At 28.3% G+C, this 19642-nt stretch overlaps 11 protein-coding genes across 11 annotated transcripts; 4 read left to right on the top strand and 7 right to left on the bottom strand.

The window, feature by feature from the left end:
* Positions 1-154: 154 nt before the first annotated feature.
* On the top strand, positions 155-757 carry BN7_2191 (pyridoxal 5'-phosphate synthase; the record flags this gene model as incomplete). The annotated part of the gene is made up of 1 exon (XM_011277249.1): positions 155-757. The coding sequence occupies one exon, from the start codon at positions 155-157 to the stop codon at positions 755-757; it is 603 nt and encodes a 200-aa protein (XP_011275551.1).
* Positions 758-824: 67 nt separating this feature from the next.
* VPS4 (AAA family ATPase VPS4) lies at positions 825-2114 on the bottom strand (the record flags this gene model as incomplete). The annotated part of the gene is made up of 1 exon (XM_011277248.1): positions 825-2114. The coding sequence occupies one exon, from the start codon at positions 2112-2114 to the stop codon at positions 825-827; it is 1290 nt and encodes a 429-aa protein (XP_011275550.1).
* A 407-nt stretch (positions 2115-2521) lies between these two features.
* On the bottom strand, positions 2522-3727 carry BN7_2189 (SSWI/SNF chromatin-remodeling complex subunit; the record flags this gene model as incomplete). Its single annotated transcript, XM_011277247.1, has 1 exon — positions 2522-3727. One exon carries the CDS (start codon positions 3725-3727, stop codon positions 2522-2524), a length of 1206 nt encoding a protein of 401 aa, XP_011275549.1.
* Positions 3728-3972: 245 nt separating this feature from the next.
* DPB2 (DNA polymerase epsilon noncatalytic subunit) lies at positions 3973-5913 on the top strand (the record flags this gene model as incomplete). The annotated part of the gene is made up of 1 exon (XM_011277246.1): positions 3973-5913. The coding sequence occupies one exon, from the start codon at positions 3973-3975 to the stop codon at positions 5911-5913; it is 1941 nt and encodes a 646-aa protein (XP_011275548.1).
* Positions 5914-5944: 31 nt separating this feature from the next.
* Positions 5945-6907, bottom strand: BET2 (Rab geranylgeranyltransferase BET2; the record flags this gene model as incomplete). The annotated part of the gene is made up of 1 exon (XM_011277245.1): positions 5945-6907. The coding sequence occupies one exon, from the start codon at positions 6905-6907 to the stop codon at positions 5945-5947; it is 963 nt and encodes a 320-aa protein (XP_011275547.1).
* A 169-nt stretch (positions 6908-7076) lies between these two features.
* On the top strand, positions 7077-8438 carry PRP4 (U4/U6-U5 snRNP complex subunit PRP4; the record flags this gene model as incomplete). The annotated part of the gene is made up of 1 exon (XM_011277244.1): positions 7077-8438. The coding sequence occupies one exon, from the start codon at positions 7077-7079 to the stop codon at positions 8436-8438; it is 1362 nt and encodes a 453-aa protein (XP_011275546.1).
* A 122-nt stretch (positions 8439-8560) lies between these two features.
* On the bottom strand, positions 8561-10261 carry HDA3 (Hda3p; the record flags this gene model as incomplete). Its single annotated transcript, XM_011277243.1, has 1 exon — positions 8561-10261. The coding sequence occupies one exon, from the start codon at positions 10259-10261 to the stop codon at positions 8561-8563; it is 1701 nt and encodes a 566-aa protein (XP_011275545.1).
* A 236-nt stretch (positions 10262-10497) lies between these two features.
* Positions 10498-11514, top strand: AOS1 (E1 ubiquitin-activating protein AOS1; the record flags this gene model as incomplete). Its single annotated transcript, XM_011277242.1, has 1 exon — positions 10498-11514. The coding sequence occupies one exon, from the start codon at positions 10498-10500 to the stop codon at positions 11512-11514; it is 1017 nt and encodes a 338-aa protein (XP_011275544.1).
* Positions 11515-11698: 184 nt separating this feature from the next.
* SEC23 (GTPase-activating protein SEC23) lies at positions 11699-13894 on the bottom strand (the record flags this gene model as incomplete). The annotated part of the gene is made up of 1 exon (XM_011277241.1): positions 11699-13894. One exon carries the CDS (start codon positions 13892-13894, stop codon positions 11699-11701), a length of 2196 nt encoding a protein of 731 aa, XP_011275543.1.
* Positions 13895-16469: 2575 nt separating this feature from the next.
* BN7_2182 (IFRD domain-containing protein) lies at positions 16470-18017 on the bottom strand (the record flags this gene model as incomplete). The annotated part of the gene is made up of 1 exon (XM_011277240.1): positions 16470-18017. One exon carries the CDS (start codon positions 18015-18017, stop codon positions 16470-16472), a length of 1548 nt encoding a protein of 515 aa, XP_011275542.1.
* A 1210-nt stretch (positions 18018-19227) lies between these two features.
* Positions 19228-19602, bottom strand: IES6 (Ies6p; the record flags this gene model as incomplete). Its single annotated transcript, XM_011277239.1, has 1 exon — positions 19228-19602. The coding sequence occupies one exon, from the start codon at positions 19600-19602 to the stop codon at positions 19228-19230; it is 375 nt and encodes a 124-aa protein (XP_011275541.1).
* Positions 19603-19642: the final 40 nt, after the last annotated feature.

Raw genomic sequence — 19642 nt, 5'->3', positions numbered from 1 at the left:
GTGGATGTTTTTGGTGTGTCTGGATGTTTTGAAATTAAAATATAATGATTATTAAATCCTTGCGGAGCGCAATAAAACTAAACTAAAACTAAATCAAAAACACAATCAATTGATAAGACTTATAGGATTGATAATACCAATCATACAATCCATAATGAGCTCAAGAACTTATAAACATGATGAATTGCCTTCAAGTGTCATCTCTCTACTAGAAAGTGGCAAATTCGTACATTTAGGTACAGCTGATTTAAAAGGTTTACCAGATGTTGCATTAATGAATTATTATTATTTACCTTCTCATGAATTATATAACAAAAAACCAATTGATGGTGAAGAAACTGGACCATTAGATCCAACAAATTCCAAAGAACATACTTATATCATTTTATCAACAAAGAAATGTTCAGTTAAATATATAAACATTGAACAAAATCCAAATGTTTCTTTATTATTACATGATTGGACTACAGCAAAAAATTTATTCAAGAGAAATGATTTAGTTGATGATCAATCAAATCTTTTTAAAATTTTACATGATTTAAATCAATCTGAATTAAGTCAAGTTAGTGCTACATTATCAGGTCAAGCAACAATTTTAAAAAATAAAGATGAATTAAATTTTTATAAATCAAAATTATTACAAGAAAATCCTGATGCAAAAATATATATTGATGGTGATGAAAATTCAATCATTTTAGTTCAAATCCTAAGTGCTAAAGTTTCAGATTCTGAAGCTCATTTATCAACATATAAATGAGTATGAAATGTTTATAGTACATCTACAAATATGCCAATATCTAATGAATATCTTTGTTTTTTATTATCTAATTACCTTCTTGACCAAAATCATTTGTAAAATCAATTTGTTTTTGTAAATCAGTTTCATTAACTGTAGGTCTTGTAGTTTTGATTGCTTTTATAAAATCTTTTATAGTTAATTCAGGTTCTTGTAATTCATCAGCTTCAATTTGCATCCAATTCATTTCAATTGCATCTGAATCACCAGGTGAACAAGGTTTTAATTTATTTTCTTCAGTTCTTTTAAAATGTGTTGCACTTTGAATTTTTCTTATAGGTTGCATTAATGCATCTTTAACAACAACTGCAACATCTGCACCTGAATAACCCTCAGTCATTTCACCTAATAATCTATAATCTTTGGAATTTAATTCACATGGTGTATCACCAACATTTAATTCAAACATTTTGGCTCTTGCTTCAACTTCTGGTAAAGCGATATATATTCTTTTTTCAAAACGACGTCTTATAGCTGCATCTAATTGCCATGGAATATTTGTTGCACCCAATACTAAAACACCACTTGCATCATTACCAACACCATTCATTTGAACTAATAATTCAGTCTTGATACGTCTTGAAGCTTCACTTTCTCCCTCACCTCTTGGTCCACATAATGCATCAACTTCATCAATGAAAATAATTGAAGGTTTATTTTCTCTAGCCATATTAAATAATTGTTTAACTAATCTTTCACTTTCTCCCATCCATTTACTAACAAGATCTGATGAACTAACACTGAAAAATGTTGAATTTGCTTCTGTTGCCACTGCTTTTGCTAAATATGATTTACCTGTACCTGGTGGTCCATAAAGTAATATTCCTGATAAAGGTTTTCTATTCCCCGTGAATAAATGTGGGAATCTAACTGGTAATATCACAGCTTCTTTTAATGCTTCTTTAGCTAATTCTAATCCTGCAATATCTTCCCATTTAACATTTGGTTTTTCTGATAAAATTGCACTTGATAATGCACCTCTTAATTTTTTTGTATCAGAATCATCATCATCATCTCCACTTCCTCCTCCCGTACCATTCTTCTTACTCTTTGTACTACCATTTGTATTTGATTCAGCAGCTTTTTCCTTCTTATCAAGATGTTCTTTTAAATTTTCAGCTCTTGATAAATATTCTGTAAATTTAGTTCTTATAAGTTCTTTTGATCTTGGATTTTTTTCATATTTAATTGCAAGCATTAAATAATCTAATCCATTATAATATAATTGATATGCTTCTTCGTATCGCGTTGCATTATCTGCTTCAATGGCTTTTTGAACAAGTTCAATACCTTTGTTTAAAAAATCTCCAGTGGACATATTTATCTTATATTTTGATATACTAGGAAATTAAGGAGTAAATATTTGATGGACAAAAAGTGGCAAGGATTTGTTGTTGAGACTGAAGTTTTGTTTATTCTTGGTGATATAATTTGTATTCTAATATTCTGTATGAACTTAACAAATATGAAATAATACAATCAAAATTCAGCTAATATTCAATCAATTTTAAATTTAATGCCCTAGGATTTTCCCTTAAAGTTTGCAAATTTGTTGTTAAAGAAAAAAAAAACTTAGAATCTGTCAAAACATTCTGACTAAGCAAGTGCGGACTGATTATGTAAACAGATAACCAATAAATTATTTCTACAAAGATCTATATATAAATAATGGTCATAAATAAGATTGGAGTCTCTTTGTATTAGCATTGTAAAGAATGTTTCATTTCATTTGATTATCTTGAACTTGTCCAAATCAAGTTTCACTGGGGATAACGGTCTTGAAATATTATTATCAAATATTAATTCCTTAGGGCCAATATTGGGTTTAACTGGTGATATTGTATCATCAAATGAACTATCATTGGAAGGTTGGGTGTGATCTATTGGTTCAACTGGTTCTTTTGATTCTTTTGATTCCTTTGGTTCTGTAGATTGTGATTTTACAGCTTTCAATTCTTCACTCAACCCTTGTACTGTGGTTTCTAGTTGTTGTACTTTAGCATAAAGTTCATCTATTCTTGAGCTATCAATTAATATTTTATCTGTGGAGCCCTTGTTTATTATTGTATTATCAATTTTGGATTCATTATTTAATGGATGTGTAGGTTTAGGTGTTGATTCTTTAAATGGAACAAATGGTGAAGATGGTAATTCTCGAGCTGTAATTTTAGTCATTATAATTTTATTTGATGAAGAAGGTGTAGCTTGAGCTGGGACTTGGGAAATTGATTTCCATGATGGATCAACAAAGTTTGTTGTTGGATGACGATTTTGATATTGATTTTTTGTATCTGAGCCAATATCAAGATCTCTATTAAAATTTGTAGGTAATTCAAATGACCGTATTGATGAGTTTCTTTGTGTACTATCCATACCACTAGTATCCATTGATCTCTCTAATCTTCTTCTTTTGCGATTTAGAGAAGAGCTTGTCAACTCTTCTATTCTATCAGCGATAACATCTGTTCTTCTTGGTCTTCTAGAACCATTGGAACTTATAGAATCATCAATGTTATCAACAACATTATTTGATCTTCTTCTTCTTGATAAACTAGTCTCTATATCACCATGAGCATCCACCTCTTTCCCACTAGAGGACACTGATGTTGTAACTCTTGGTTTACCAATCATATCATTCATATAGTTTTGCATTGATTGTATTTCATCTTCTTTTTTAAACACTTTTGAAATATTCTTCATAGCACTACCCCATAACGAGTTTTGTTTATTATCATTAGCAGATTCTTTAAGTATTCTTGGTGAGCCTGTTGGGACTCTTTCATGCCTTTTGACTCTTTGTAACAGACTTGAAGGTTTATCATGATGAATATAATGTGTGGTATTTCTTTTTGAAGGTTTGTGATCGTTGAGCTTGACGTTGTTTGACTCGTCAGAGACTTCGTTCCACGCTTTGGAAATGGATGGGAACATGATAAATGGAAATAAATTAATGATTCAAGTATAGTAATTGTCTTTGAAATGATTTGATTTTTTGATTTTTTGTTTACTGTTTGTTTACTTTTCTTAAAAGAGAGAGAATTCCGACCAGGTTCAAATAAGTTCCGAGGCTTAATTTACGCGTCGCGTCTTTCATATATATACAAAAGTTTCAAAAGACATAAATATATTGAGTACATATTGGATCTGGTATAAAGCACCAATAGCACCAATAAACAATGGACAACCAACCAGTGATACTACCCATAAGACTACAACCATCAAATCTTAGACCCATAGCATATAGAATCTTATCTAAAAAACATGGGTTAAATATCAAATCAGAAGCATTAAAAATATTATCAGATTATATTGGACCCAAATTTGGTAATGAATGGAAGTCTGCCAAATCACAATATTTCATTGAAGAAATTGCTAAAATATGGAAAGAACAAGATAGAGGTTTATTTATTGATGGTGATGGTTTAAATGATGTTATTAAAGAAATTGATTCATTAAATTCTTCATTACCTAAAACTAGAAATACATTAGAATCAGTACAGAATAACAACAACCAAGGAGGTCAAGGACAAGGACAAGGGCAAGGACAAGTTTCAGTAGACTCCATGATTGCTGGTAGAAGAGATACCGTTGTTGATGAAGTCATGGTTAGTGAAGATGAAGAAGCAATAAATAATAGAACTTCACCACCAACAAGTATATCACCCCAACCAATTAGAAATACAATTGATTGGAGAGAATATTTTAGAATCATTGATGCCTTTCAACAACCATTATTTGATTATAATCATCATAGGAAACAATATGAACCTTCTAAAACTAAAGATTCAAGTTTCCAATCAACTTCAATAGATGCAAATATTGGATTATTTCAAAAAAGGTTCCATATTGTTAAAGATCGATTATTAAGAAATGAAAATTTCCAATCAAATTCATTTAATGCATTTTCATCAGTGGCAAACGATCAAGATGGTACAAACTCCATAACACAAGTTAAAAATCTTTTAGGTAGAAATAATCAAAGATTTATGCTTTTCGGTATGTTAACTTTAATGAATGGTGAATGGTATTTACAAGATAATTCTGATAAGATTCAATTAGATATAAATCAAGCTGATCCAAATTTAGGCTCTTATTATGTCCCAGGTAATATGGTTTTATGTGATGGTATTCATTCAAATGGTAAATTTTATTGTTCATCAATTGGTCATCCACCTGGTGAAAGAAGAACTGATACTTTAGAAGCTATTGGTAATTTAGATTTCTTGGGGATTCATGCAAATATGAGAATTGATAGAGAATTACATACAAGATTAAAATTACTCGAAAGAGAATTAGATCATAAAATTATTATCTTGGGAGCAAATTGTTATCTTGATGATTTGAAAACTCTTGATGCATTAACAAAATTATTTACCAGATTATCTGAAGATGAGAATGATTTACCAATTTCAATAATTTTCAATGGTTCTTTCACTTCATCACCAAAACATACATCAGAATATAAAAATTTATTTGATTCATTAGCTTCTATATTGGAAAAATTCCCCGTCATATCAGGTAGAATAAATTTAGTATTTATACCTGGAGAAAATGATTTATGGCAAGCTCCATTATGGCCAAAACATCCAATTCCTAAACTATTTGGTAATAGAATAACAAGAGTTGCAAGAAGTGTTAATTGGTCATCAAATCCAACACGTATGGTTTATTTATCACAAGAAATTGTCATTGCAAGAGATGATATAGGTGGTAGATTTAGAAGAAATACAGTATTATTCCCACAATTATCTAAAGATAGTGATGAAGAAGATGAAGATGAATATGATGAAAGAAGAACAGAAATTGAAAAATTAGAATCATTACCACCAAAAGTTTCAGAAGCTAGAAAAGTTGTTAAAACTGTACTTGATCAAGGTCATTTATCACCTTTTACTAAGAATTTAAAACCTGTTATATGGCATTTAGATCATACATTACATTTATCACCATTACCCACAGTATTAATACTTACAGATCCAACTTCACCTGCATTTGATGTTACATATAATGGTTGTAAATGTTTAAATCCAGGGATATTAATACAGAAAAGAAAATTAAATTATATTGAGTATAATTTAAACTCTAAAAGATCAGAAATTAAAGAATTGCATTTTTAAGCATAGTAATATATATTATATTATATTTATATTATTCATTATCATTGTAAGGCCATTTTTTAATTTTTTTACTAACTTCAACTGGTAAACAATACATTGGATCAACAGGTACAAGATCTTCAAATCCCATTAAACTTAAACCTGCAATACCAAAAATTGTATGGAAAACATCAACTTGATTACCAGGTCTATCACTAATCCCACCACTAACATCATCTTGACAATCTAATATAAATTTTTTCAATTTTTCATAATCTATCCAATCTAATTTATTTATTAATGCTAATGAAGAAAGAACCCACCAACTATAACAAACATCAGGAATTTTACCAGGTCTACCATTTAATCCACCATTTTCAACTTGTCTTTCACTTAACCACCATCCAGTTAATTCTTGATCTACAAGATCTAATTTATTGGCAATAGCCAATGTCCCCAAGCATGTAAATACTTGAGCAGAATGACTTTCAGCACCTGGAACTAAACCGAAACCACCATCAAAATTAACACATTTCATAATGAAATCCACTGCACCATCAACAATTTGAGAATTTAATTTACCCAAAATGGCAAGGGATTGAATAGCAGTATATACGAATCTTGTATCAACTTCACCAAATCTATCACCTTGGAAAGCACCGTTTTCTAATTGTAAACTTGTTATAAATTTCACCAATTTATCAACATCCTCAGTAGATAATACATCTAACGAGTCATATATGAGTAATATTTGAAGAGCTGATAACGTAGAGAGCAAATGACTATCATGATCCTTGAAAGCACCAAATCCACCATCTTCATTATGACAACTTAGTACAAAATCCACGATATCTTGTTTTTGGAATGAATCTTTCGAGTCTAATAAACATAGAGCAGTGAGCCCCCAATACGTCCCGTTGAGTCGCAAGTGTTCTGTAGCCCAGTAGTGGTAATCCTTCTGCTGTTTGTCCAATGAGACGATGTACTCGATGTGTTTCTGCTTGTGCAATGGCATTTTGTTCTCTTTGTTCTCTTTGGTTTTGTTGGTGATTTTGGTGGAATACTGGTTTAGTTTTATGCCATATAAAGAACAAAATTTTGTTGCAAGTTTGAAAAAAATCAAGTGCGATGAGAAACCAAAACAACAAAAAGCATCAAAACAAAGGTATCAAAGAGACTAGAAAATGGCACAGGAGACAGTTGGTTACGATGAACTAAGAGAAGACAGGGACTATGAGTCTGGTGGTGTCCAAGTTGGTGAGTTCCTGCAACAACTAGAGAATAAGAGAACTGCAAATCTACGATTGATTCCAACAGATGATGATGAAGTTAAAGCCATGTTGAGATCATTGGGAGAACCAATCATATATTTTGGTGAGGATAAAGCTGATAGAAGAGAAAGACTCACTGAGCTTGTGGTAAGTCGAAATATTGATTTGACCAACCAAGATGTTGAAATGGGTGAAGATGATGAAGATGGTGATGATGATTTAGCTGAAGATGAAGAATTTTATACACCAGGTTCAGAGGAGTTAATGAATGCTAGAAAATTCATTACAGAATATTCAAGTATCCAAGCCAAAGAAAGAATTCACAAACAACAACAAGATTCCACTATATCCATGGCTAAACAATTGACAATAAGGCGAGCATTAAATGAACAAATTAAAAAATTTGAACTTGGTGGGTCACAATTAGTTTCAACAAGACCTGTATCACAAGTGGCTATAAACAAGAGAAACCATGATCAGATATTATCAGGCTCATGGTCTGGTAATGTTAAACTTTTGAATAAAAATTTAGAAGTCTTAAAAGAATTTGAATATGATGAAGGTAAAATTAGTGGATTAGATTGGTCACCAACAACAGATAATTTATTCCTAAGTTCTGGAGATCAACTTTCATTATGGGATATAGAATCCTTAGAATCAACACCAATTTCAGCATTTAAAGGTCATGAAGGTAGAATTGTAAGATCAAAGTTCCATCCATCAGGAAAATTTATTGCAAGTGCATCATTTGATCAAACATGGAGATTATGGGATATAGAAACTCAACAACAATTATTATTACAAGAGGGCCATTCCAAAGAAGTATATACTCTTGGGTTCCAAAAAGATGGTTCTTTATTAGCAAGTGCAGGATTAGATGCTATAGGACATGTTTGGGATTTAAGATTAGGAAAATCAATAATGATTCTTGATGGACATATTAAACCAATTTATGGATTAGATTGGAGAGATAATGGATATCAAATTGCCACTGGTGGGGCAGAAGGCTCAATAAAGATATGGGATTTAAGAATGTCTAAAGATATTTTCACAATTCCTGCACATAATAAAATTATATCTGATTTAAAATTTAATGGTAATATATTATCATCAAGTTCTTATGATGGGACTGTTAAGTTATATAATTGTGATAATTGGATTGAATTACATAGATTAGAAGGTCATTCTGATAAAGTTATGAGTGTTGATTTGGCTGATGATTTTATTATATCAAGTGGTTGGGATAGATCTGTTAAAATTTGGTTACAAGAGTAGTTTGAATTACTGTTTTAGGGATACTTGTGTAAATAAACCACAATATATACGGATAGATATTAAAAAATATTATATACTAGTATAAACAGAATTGAACAAAATTGAAATTGTAGTGTGATGTTTTATTTAACACTCGGGCTATTTCTTCTATGATCAGAATTTCTACCTCTTCCTGTATTTAATTTTTTTAAATTTTCTTCAATTTTTAATTTTATGTTTTTTGTTTGTTCTTGTAATTTTGTTAGATCTTCAGATTCAATTGGTGTATTTTGAACATCTTTAAATAATTCATCTAATTTAGTTTCATTTGATAAGATTGATTTCTTAAAATCTTCAATATTTTTATTTGATTCTATTATGGAATTTTTAGCTGTGTTTATTTCTTTTAACATATAATCATTTTCCACTATTGTGCTTTTCTTTTTTTGTTCCTCTCTAAGTATTTCATTTTTTAAATTTTCAATTCTGGTTAATTTTTCATGTTTAGTTTGTAAATTTTCAACTTTATTTTCTAAATCCAAAACATTGTTTTTAGATTCTTCAATCTTGTTTATTAATTTTGAAGATTTATTATTTGCTGTATTTATTCTTGTTTTAACATGATCCAATTCAGTTATTAATTTACTTTCATCATTAAGTAAATAATTTTTTTCATTTGATTGAAATTGTTCAAAATGTTCAAATTCTTTACATTGAATTGCTAATTTATTATGTAAAACATTAAATTCTTGAATTAATTTATGTGTTAAAGTTTCAGTATAGTTAGAATTAACACTAAGGATACCAAATGTAACATCTTTCAAGGGATTTGAAGTATAATCACGATTTAATCTTTTGGTTTCATAATAAGATTTAAATTTGGGGGTTAATTGATCAAATTGTTTTTCATGATAAACTTCTGATAATAAAGATTTTTCCACATCTTCTGAATCATATTTTTTAATTGGTGATAATTCAGGTAATGGCCATGGATTATTTTTAAAATCTTTAAACCAATCTTTCAAATAAGTTAATTTTTTGGTATAAATTGGTCTTAAATCTGGTGGTAAAATCCCTACACGATCTCTTAATACCACAATGGCAGCTGTAACATCAACTAAATAATCATACCTTTCTTTAGGGAATTGACGGAAATATAGGGCAACGTGATCAATTGAATTTGCACTAACAAATCTTAAGATTGGTGATTTAGGATCTGCTTTCAATGAATTTAGGAAATCATTTTGTGAGGTGATATCAAGAGAAAAAACTAAATCAAATTTATCTTTAATATCTATGTCAACATCTGATGGTATTATATGACATGTTAAATCTCTTTGTTTGGCTTTAGCAGGATCTTTAATATAATTACCATAATGTCTTTTGATATTTGTTTTACAACCTAATAATAAAGCTTCAATTAAATCCAATAATTTTCCAGATCTTGCCACAATGGCAATATTTAGCTTTGTTTCCTCCACAAGGGTTATAACATCTCTTAATACTTGGAATTTCCCACTAGTTTCACAAAGATTGAAAGGTATATCCTTTGAAGTTAAATTTTTGGGTAAATAATGATTGATTAATAGATATGGATGTGTAGCCACCAATTGGGAATTCAAATATAGTAGTTCTAATGAGTCCAACAGTACTCTATCTTTATCATCAGTTTCAAAATATTTCAAAATATCAGAATAATGTAATGAAACAACTTGGTCAGTCAGTTCTTTTTGGTATTCATTCATAGGCACAGCTAGCCAGTAGTCCCCCGAAGTGTCCAGCGAGGTATTCAAATTGACGATTGGTGGTTCTGGCGTGGTGTCCAAGATCTTGAAGAGGTCCATGATTGATTTCTTATCCTTTCTTTTGGTTCTGATTCTTCCTGTTCTTCAAATGTTTTGTTTTGGTTTTCGATTTCCATTAAAGTGCCAAAATTGAAAAATATCAAAAGGGTTCGCGAATTTTTTAATTGATGATATTTGAAATAATTGGAAATTGATACAAAATCCATACAAAATCCATAAACTCATACTTGAATTCTTTGGTTGTTTTTGAAAGATAATTAGATTACAGGTACATAATGAGTGAACTCAGTGCTGATGAATTAGCTTTGTACGATAGACAACTTCGTGTCTGGGGTGCTGATGGTCAAAACAAGATTAAAAACGCGTCAATATTAGTTATAAATTTAAACGGTGTTGGTACAGAAATTATCAAGAATTTAACATTGAGTGGTATTGGTTCAATTGAAATCTTGGATCCTTCTGTTGTTACTGAAGATGATTTAACTACACAGTTTTTCCTTGAAGAATCAGATTTGGGGAAATCTAAAGTTGAAGCTGTTTTACCAAAGATTCAAGATATGAATCCAAGAGTTCAATTAACAATAAATTCTAAAGAATTACCAATTGATGATTTAGAATATTTCAAGAAATTTAAATTAATCATTGCAAATAATCTTGATGCTAAACTTTTACAAAAATTGAATAATATAACTAGAGATTTAAACATCTCTTTATATACAACAACAACTCATGGTCTTTATGGTTATTTTTTCAGTGATTTAATTTTGGATATATCACAATTCACAAAGAAAAAAATGCCAATTTCTAGGAAATTAGAAAAAATTTCATCAAATCAAGAAATTATTCAAATTGAAACAACTCATAATAAAGAAACAAATGAATTTTTTGAAAAATTTACATTAAAATCAAAATTTATAAAATTTGAAGATTGTTTCCATTCTAAAAATTTAACAAAATTAACCAAGAGAGCAAAGAAAAATGTATCTCCATTATTATCAATTTTTCTTGCATTATATGAATTAGAATTAAATTCTATAGAGATTAATTTAGACTCACTTAAAACCAAATCAAATGAAATTCAATTAAACTTGGGATTAAATGAAATAACAAATCTAGAAATTTTTGAAAAAATTTTGAAACAATTAAATTTTGAAATTTCTCCAGTTGCTGCTATACTTGGTGGTACACTTTCACAAGATGTTATTAATTATATAAGTAAAAAGGAAATTCCAATTAACAATTTATTAATATTGGATGGTGATAATTTTACAATGCCAATTTATGAGTTGTGATAAGAAGCTATGGTGTATGTGGTTAATATATGTTTTTGCAATTTGAGATCAATGTAGACTACAAACTTTTAAATCATTATATATATATTTAAACAAGTTTTTTATATTTTGAAAAAAACCATAAATCTTTTAAAAATCCAAGTAAATGGAAGTAACTATTATACATTAGGACCAATTTGGGTGCCTAGTTATTATTTGCAACTGCTAATTTTTGTAAATGATCCATAAAAGTTTGTAAATTAACATCATCAGTTAAAACAACACCACCTCCAGCACTTGCACCATCATTATAACTTGAAGATGGATTTAATCTTGAATATAAGAATCTTGCTTGAGATCCACCTTCTTCAGTATCAATAAATCTTGGTAATGGGAATCTATCAACTAATAATTCTGCAGCTTCTTTTTTAGGTTCATCTAATAATTCTTTAAATGAAGCATATTCTGGATCATCTTGATATCCAGCATTTCTCCATGCTGCAATTGTTTCACCATGATAAATTAATAAATGGAAAAAAGTATCTAATAATAAGACACGATCTGGTCTAATTGAAATAGAATCTAATAAGACAGGTTCTGGTTCACCTTCCATAGAGAATGAAGTTAAAGTTGGTTGAATCATAATTAAAGAATTCATTGTATCTTCTCTAGTCAAGACATGTCTATAAAATGCAGTTTCATCAGGTGAATTATTGAACACTTGTAAAAATTGTGATCTTCTTAAATAAAACATAAATTGTGGATATAATGAAAAAACTGGTGATAATCTAAATGAATTTGGATCATCTTTTAAATAATCACCAAATTTAGAACAAACTTTAATCAACATTCTATCAATCCATCTTAAAACATCTGCACTATCATCTTGTTCAGCTTTGAAAACTGCAATTCTTGACATTAATACTGCTGCTGCTTCTTGATCAAATGTTGTTGAAATATCAGATACACCAGGTGTTGCTAATGGATTTAATAAAGTAGTAACTCTGGTTCTATAAGTACCTGAAGCATGTTGATAATGTGTAACAAATTGTATATAAGCTTGTTTTGAATTAATTTGATTTGCTAATTCGAAAAAAACTGCATATGAATGATTTGGTGTTAATGAACTCATTGACCAACTATTTGTACCACCAATACCAATTTCTGTATCTGCAACATTTGGACCTGAAGCTTTTAAAGATGATGCATGACCAATTAATCCAGAAACTTTTAATTCTAATGAAGTTTTAACATCTAATTGACCTCTAAATCCCATTAATAAATAACCTTCTTCATCTTTAGCAAATAATCTTAAGAATGATTGTTTGAAAATAGAAGTTGTGAAAGCATCTGATAATAATAAGACACCACCAGTCTTATTTGATAATGATTGCATTTCACTAATACCAATTTGATCATAACAACCTGCAAAAATATCAATAGCATGACCATTAATTGAAGCTTTTTCAGCAAGGGAATCATAAAATTTAATAGCTTTTTTATAATGTTTTGCAGCATCTTTATCAACATCATTATGAGATCTAATTGGTTCTTTTAATTCATTACCAACAATTAAACCTGGGTTTAAAGTAGTTGGACCTGCAGAGAATAATAATAATCTTGAACCAAAACCTTTAAAAGTAGATTCTAATAAATTAATACCAATTGATAATGCAGCACCAGTTGATCTTAAAGCTCTTTTACCAGATCCAACTGGCCATGGATCTTTTTTCAAATTTTCCAAGATTGAAGTTAATTGAAATTCAACATTTTGTAAAACTGCAAAAAATCTTTTAAAATCTTTATTTAATAAATCAGAAACTTGTTCAAATGTATAATCTCTATTACCTCTAAACACAGTAGTTTTTGGGAATGGAGAATTTAAATCATGTAAATTAACTGTAGTACCAAATGTTATTAAAGTAACAAGAGCATTTGGAGGTAATAAACTTAAAGAAATTATTAAAGTTTCCTTTAAGGCTTCTAAATTATCTTCATCTTGACATAAATCAATAACAAACACGAAAACAGGAGGATGTTGTACTGGTCTTGATAAGATATATTCAATTGTAGTTGCATCAGGACTTAATTCTAATGGTAAATTTTCTGGTGTAATTGTTTGATAATGATTTGGTAGAGCATTTCTACCAGTACAAATAGGACAAATCCATAATCTTGATCTTGTATCCAATGAACAATAAGGATTCAAGATGGCTTTACATTGATTATTAGCACAAACAATTGGATCATAATTAGCAAGACTTAAATTTGTAGTTTGTTTTAATGGAGTATATAAAGCACCGATTGGGACGACTGTTCTGTTTGCTTCAGTTCTTGATCCTGGGAGTACGTTCCATGACAAACGTACCCCGTTGACGTCTTCATTTGCCTCGAAGTCCATTGTGATCTGTTTGAGCTGTGATTGATCTCTGATTGATCTGTTCGTACCTTTGTTTACTGATGTCAAATTGAAGTGTTGGCCTTTTTTGAATTTTGAAACTGTGATCGCGAATGGGATTTATTTACCCTGAGACAACAAAGACAGGAGACAAAGCTGATACTAAAGAGACAAAGAAGATACTAAAAGATAAAGGATATGAAGAGTATTGTAGTTGTAGTGATATTGTGTATATGTTACTGGTCTACATTATTATTCTTTTTTCAAAAATGTAAATCCATTGAAATCCACGAGAAAGAATACTAACAATACTTGTAATATCGTCCATATATCTAATCAAGTGCTTCAAATGGTAAATTGTATTGTGGTTATCTCATATATATATACTGTCTTCAGCAGAGTATTCTATAATTTGTTAATTAGTTTTAGTCAACAATGCTAGCTGGTGAAACACCATCCATACTAGTATAACATTATGAGTCCACTGACGAAAAGTATGTACAATTGAATGCTTGATGATCATTTGTGTTATAAGAGTTGTGCAATAAGATTGTTAATTTCAAAAGAGAAAGACCGTGTATCCACTTAGTTAAATTCAATCACTGGAGCTGTGTAGTTATATATTAATAAATATTGAACGACATGTTCTAATAAATTATATAATAATTTGCAGTTTAATAAAATTGAAATTGCAGCATCGACGAGAATTTAACGTATTAATTGTTACTTCAATATTATAATCACATCATAACTAGACGTATTAAATAAATATTAGTACTTCAGATTAACTATATATCCATATAATATATAACTACATCTATCCATCAATAATGAATCAATTGAAAAAGAATAAACTCATTAAATTCACACTATATAGAATAGTAACTTGGGATAGTCCATATATCTAGTATAATGATATAATGATGACCGTTGATTTATAATCATATTGTATAGATAAGTTATATATCCAATCATTAGATATGGATTTAACATATAAACATCTTATAAATGATTATATTGATTTAACACCAATGAAAAAGCCATTTATAAAATAATGGAATACTAAACTTCCTTGTCCACATTTCCTCTAATTACGTCCAGTCTATCAACTTATAACAATCCTGGCCAATCCATACTGTAAATTATGTGGAATCGGACATCGCAAAAGCGAACACTAGATCAACAACCAATTTCAATTACACTTCATTAATAATAAGAATTTGATGGACAAATATTAATTTGATTTTTTTTAAAAAAGCTTTTAGAATCGTCGCGAATTCTTTGATTATATAATCTACATAACCACTATACGTGCCTAATAGCGTGCAATATACAAATTATTTATCAATATACCTACAAATAACAATATCTCATGATCTTCGTAAAAGAAATAACCAATTGATACCCATTAACAATTTTATGTCCATATAATATCTGATTTTAATGTATATTCATGTACGTGTGTATAATATAACTTGAACAATATGATAATATATACTCGAGAGATTGATCTTATTATTAATGTGTGAAGCATATTGTGCAGCCGTAAATTTGAAAAAGGTTCCAAAGGATTCACGTTTTACAAGTACGCTATACCTTTAACAATATATATGATTCCACCACGATGATATATATATAGGTCATTTTGATTAACGATCGACCAATATAAAAAATATAAGGACAAACTATTAAAAACATACTGCAAGTCAAAGTAATATATGATCAATATTAACGTTGACATCCAAGCACTTGATATTCCACAGCTAGTCATGAAGTTTAATATAATTTGCCAGTTGCAGTCGATATTAAAACTTTAAATAATTAGTGTTTCAGATCACATATTATATCTATACATAATCAATATATAAATTCAATTATATCATTATATCAACATATTGACCAGCTAGACAAGCACATTGTAAATTATATAGTTAATAATTATTTACACTGATATCACACTACAGTTTGAACAATATCATATAAGCAAATATCAAAAAGGAAAAACTCAGTAAATTCACACTATAAAGAATACTAACTTGAAATAGTCCATATATCTAATATAATGATTTAATGATCAACTTGTATAGTCAATATATTGTATAGATATATCAATATATATATCCAATCATTAGATGGATTCAAATATAAACATCTTGCACGACAAATTTTGTAAGTAGTTACAATATTAAAATATTTTTGAATGAAAATATTGACTTTTTAAAGCACTCAAATTTGGAAGTTAGCCTTGGGTTAACATTACCAAATATTATTCAATTATATTATGAGCAAGATATCAATTTATTTTCTTTTTTCAACGGTCGTGTCGAACGACGTCAGTCGCAAACCACCAAATGCTCATGTGTATGCCGTAGGGAAGGAATTTTGATTGATCATCACAATTTATCACTATAAAAGGTGTAAAGTGTTGTTCAATTTACGCAATCCAGCCTTATTTTGAATTAAGATTTTGAAATTGTCGCGAAATAAATCTTTGAATTACATAATCTTAAAAATAAATATCCATATATTACATCACATAACTTATAATTTGTTTCCTTTAATGAAACACAATATCACTTCAATCCAACATACCTTGTTGTTCTAAACCAACATTCATTTTAACTTTTCTTCTATGATCAATAGCTTGATCTAATTTTTTATGAGTTAATTTATTTGTTCTTGAATCATTCCAATATTCTCCATCATCATCACCTCCAGATAATTCATCATTAAATTTATTTGCATAATCATTATTTGGTTTATCTCTAATAATTGAACCAATTCTTGAATTATTTGCCAATTGATTATGTAAACCTGAACCAAATACCCATTTTAATTGAATTAATCTAAAAAATGCAAACCATGATTTAATTGCTAATGATCTTGATTTACTTAATTTTAAATGACTTAAAACTAATTCATCTTGAATTTGATAATCATCTTGATCTGACTTTTTAGATGATAATTTTAATAATCTTGATTCTTTATTTGAATAAAAATTTATTGTTGTTTGAACATCTCTAAATACTGAACGACCTTCTTTTTTATCCTTTTTAGATAATTTTTTGGTATTAGATTTAATTAATTCTTCTAATCTTGTCTTAATTTCATATGTATTATCATATGGTGAATTATATTGTTCACTTTCATCATCATCATCATCATCAATTTTATCACCAATTGAATCATTATAATCAAAAATCTCATAACAAAGACCAAATAACATAGACATTGGTTTATTAATTTCTAAAATATCATAATCAGTTAATAAATTTGAACTTGATTGTAATAAATTTTCAATAATTTCATTTAAATTTGCATTTTCTGATAATAAAGTTAATAATGAACCTAATCCATAAATAATACTTGAAATAATTGGAATATTTGATTGTAAATCATTTGATGCAGTATTATTTGTAATACCTAATAAAGTTTCTAATAGAAAATCTAATGAACTTTCCACTCCATAACCACCAGAACCATCAAATATAACTAAAGTTAATGCAGTATAAGAATAAATTAAATATTGTCTTGTTGAAATTGATAAATTTAAATCAATAATTTTTTTTTCTAAATAATCCAAAATACTAAGAGATTTATCTTCACTATATAAGATTCCTGCATTATCAATATTTGTTATAATAAAAGCAGTTATAGCTCTTATAGCAAGGATTAATTCGTTTGATTTTGAAGATTGTAAAATTTTATAAAGATTAATTAAATCAGTTTCATAATCAACATCATCATATTCTTGATCTAAATTTGGTTTTTTAATAATTAAATAATACAATTGATTTAATAATAATTCACGATCTTGTGAAGAAACTTCATTTCTTGATTTTTGTAAAGTTTTAATAATTTCAGGTATCGAATTTAATTTAAATTTAATTGTAGAACCTTTAGCTTGGTCTGAGGTATTATTAGTAGTACCACCACTTGATGATTTTGCATCATCATCATCATTCAGCAATGTACTTAATCTTAAACTAATCAATTCATCCAAATTACCAAAATTAACATCACTTAATAACCCATCTAAATCATCATCAGCATTTGGACCTCTTGAAGCAGATCTTGAAGGTTGTTTTGACGTGATTTTATAATGACTTTGATTTTGTTTAAACATTGTAATTGCTAGCTTTGAGTGTACTTTTTGTTTTGTAATGCAATAGTATAAATGTTAAACAATAGGAATATGATTTCTTTATATACTAGCCTTACTTTGTGGATGACCAATAATTGCTATGAAAAACAAGTATGACTAAACCGAATAATTTTAATCAATTGATAGTACTCTTATTAGTTCAATTGAATTAACAAAATGAAGTAAATCCTAATTAATCAATATTTAAATGATACTAATATTTCTTAATTATTCTCTTAAATTTTACTCTTAAATAAATCTTTTCTAAAGAACTCAATTTTGATGGCAATTTAAAATAACAAAATTATAAATTTAATGGGGAGATTGTGCTGAAAAGGGTAATTTCCTATTTGGGTAATAAACAGATGATTAAATCAATATTGCGCGAATTGGTATTTTGACTTATTTTGCACGGTAATAAACTATCAAGAATTTAATGGAATATTGAATTATTGATTGATATATTTGATTATTGATTTGGTATATATATTAGGTCATAAGGTTACTGGGTTACAGAGTTATAGAATTACACAATGTCCAAAAATTTACTCTTCATATCGTTAATTTCAAGAGATGTATGTATAAATTAAATGTTTATGTAGATTTGAAGACTAATATTGATTGAATAGAATCGTCCATTACATATACAACCAATTGGTTCATTCAAGACACCAGAAACAATACTGAGTGAAAGAGTTGATGAACAAACACAAGAAGAACCAAACGAAGAATCAAACGAAGAACAAACCAATACAACAACAACACCCAATGAACCAATAAATAATGATGAATTATTAAAATATCATTTCCTTTCAAATATGGCTTTAGATATTTTCCTTTCACCATTTTATGAAAATGAACAAGGTATACCTTCATTATTATTCATTCAAGATGGTATAAATATTTATGGATATGAAACAAATACTGGTTTAAAAATTCTTGTTGGTACATCAATTAAAATAAATCAATCATTTGAATATTTATTCAAAAATTTACATAAATTATATTTACAAATAATTATAAATCCATTTCAAAATAATGATTTATCCAAAATTAAAATAAATTCAAATTCAATTACAATTACAATTAATCAAATTATAAAAAATTGGGATAAACTTTATCAATAATATAATATACATGTGTAGAATTTTCCTTTTTCGTAACATTCGTAGCAATAACAGTAGCATGACTTCTATTTCAAAACAACATTTGCATTTCTTAACTCTAAATATTGTTGATCAACACCAGATGCCATATTTTTAACAATTGAATAAATTTCACCATTATAATATCTAATCCCACTTGAAGGACTTTTATAATTCCCTTTCAAACCTGTAATATCACAATATTTCTTGGATGGTTTCAGAGAAGGTGGACTTTCAATTGTGAAATAATTTATTGAATTTGATTTTAATTTATCTTCATTTAATTTTAAATATTTTTGTTCATCAATAATTAATTGTTTTGTTGCTTTAACTCTTCTTGTTGGATGTTTATGATTTGGATTTTTAAAAGAGAAAGGTCCACTATTTGATTGTGCAACTTCATAAATATCAACTTCTGTCATTTTTATATAAGTTTTGTATTTAAACGTGTTGAAATTAGTC

Source organism: Wickerhamomyces ciferrii, contig 00049 (genome assembly GCF_000313485.1).
Source record: "Wickerhamomyces ciferrii WGS project CAIF00000000 data, strain NRRL Y-1031 F-60-10, contig 00049, whole genome shotgun sequence".
Lineage (NCBI taxonomy): Eukaryota > Fungi > Ascomycota > Saccharomycetes > Phaffomycetales > Wickerhamomycetaceae > Hansenula > Hansenula ciferrii.
This window is presented reverse-complemented; position numbering and strand designations above follow the sequence as displayed.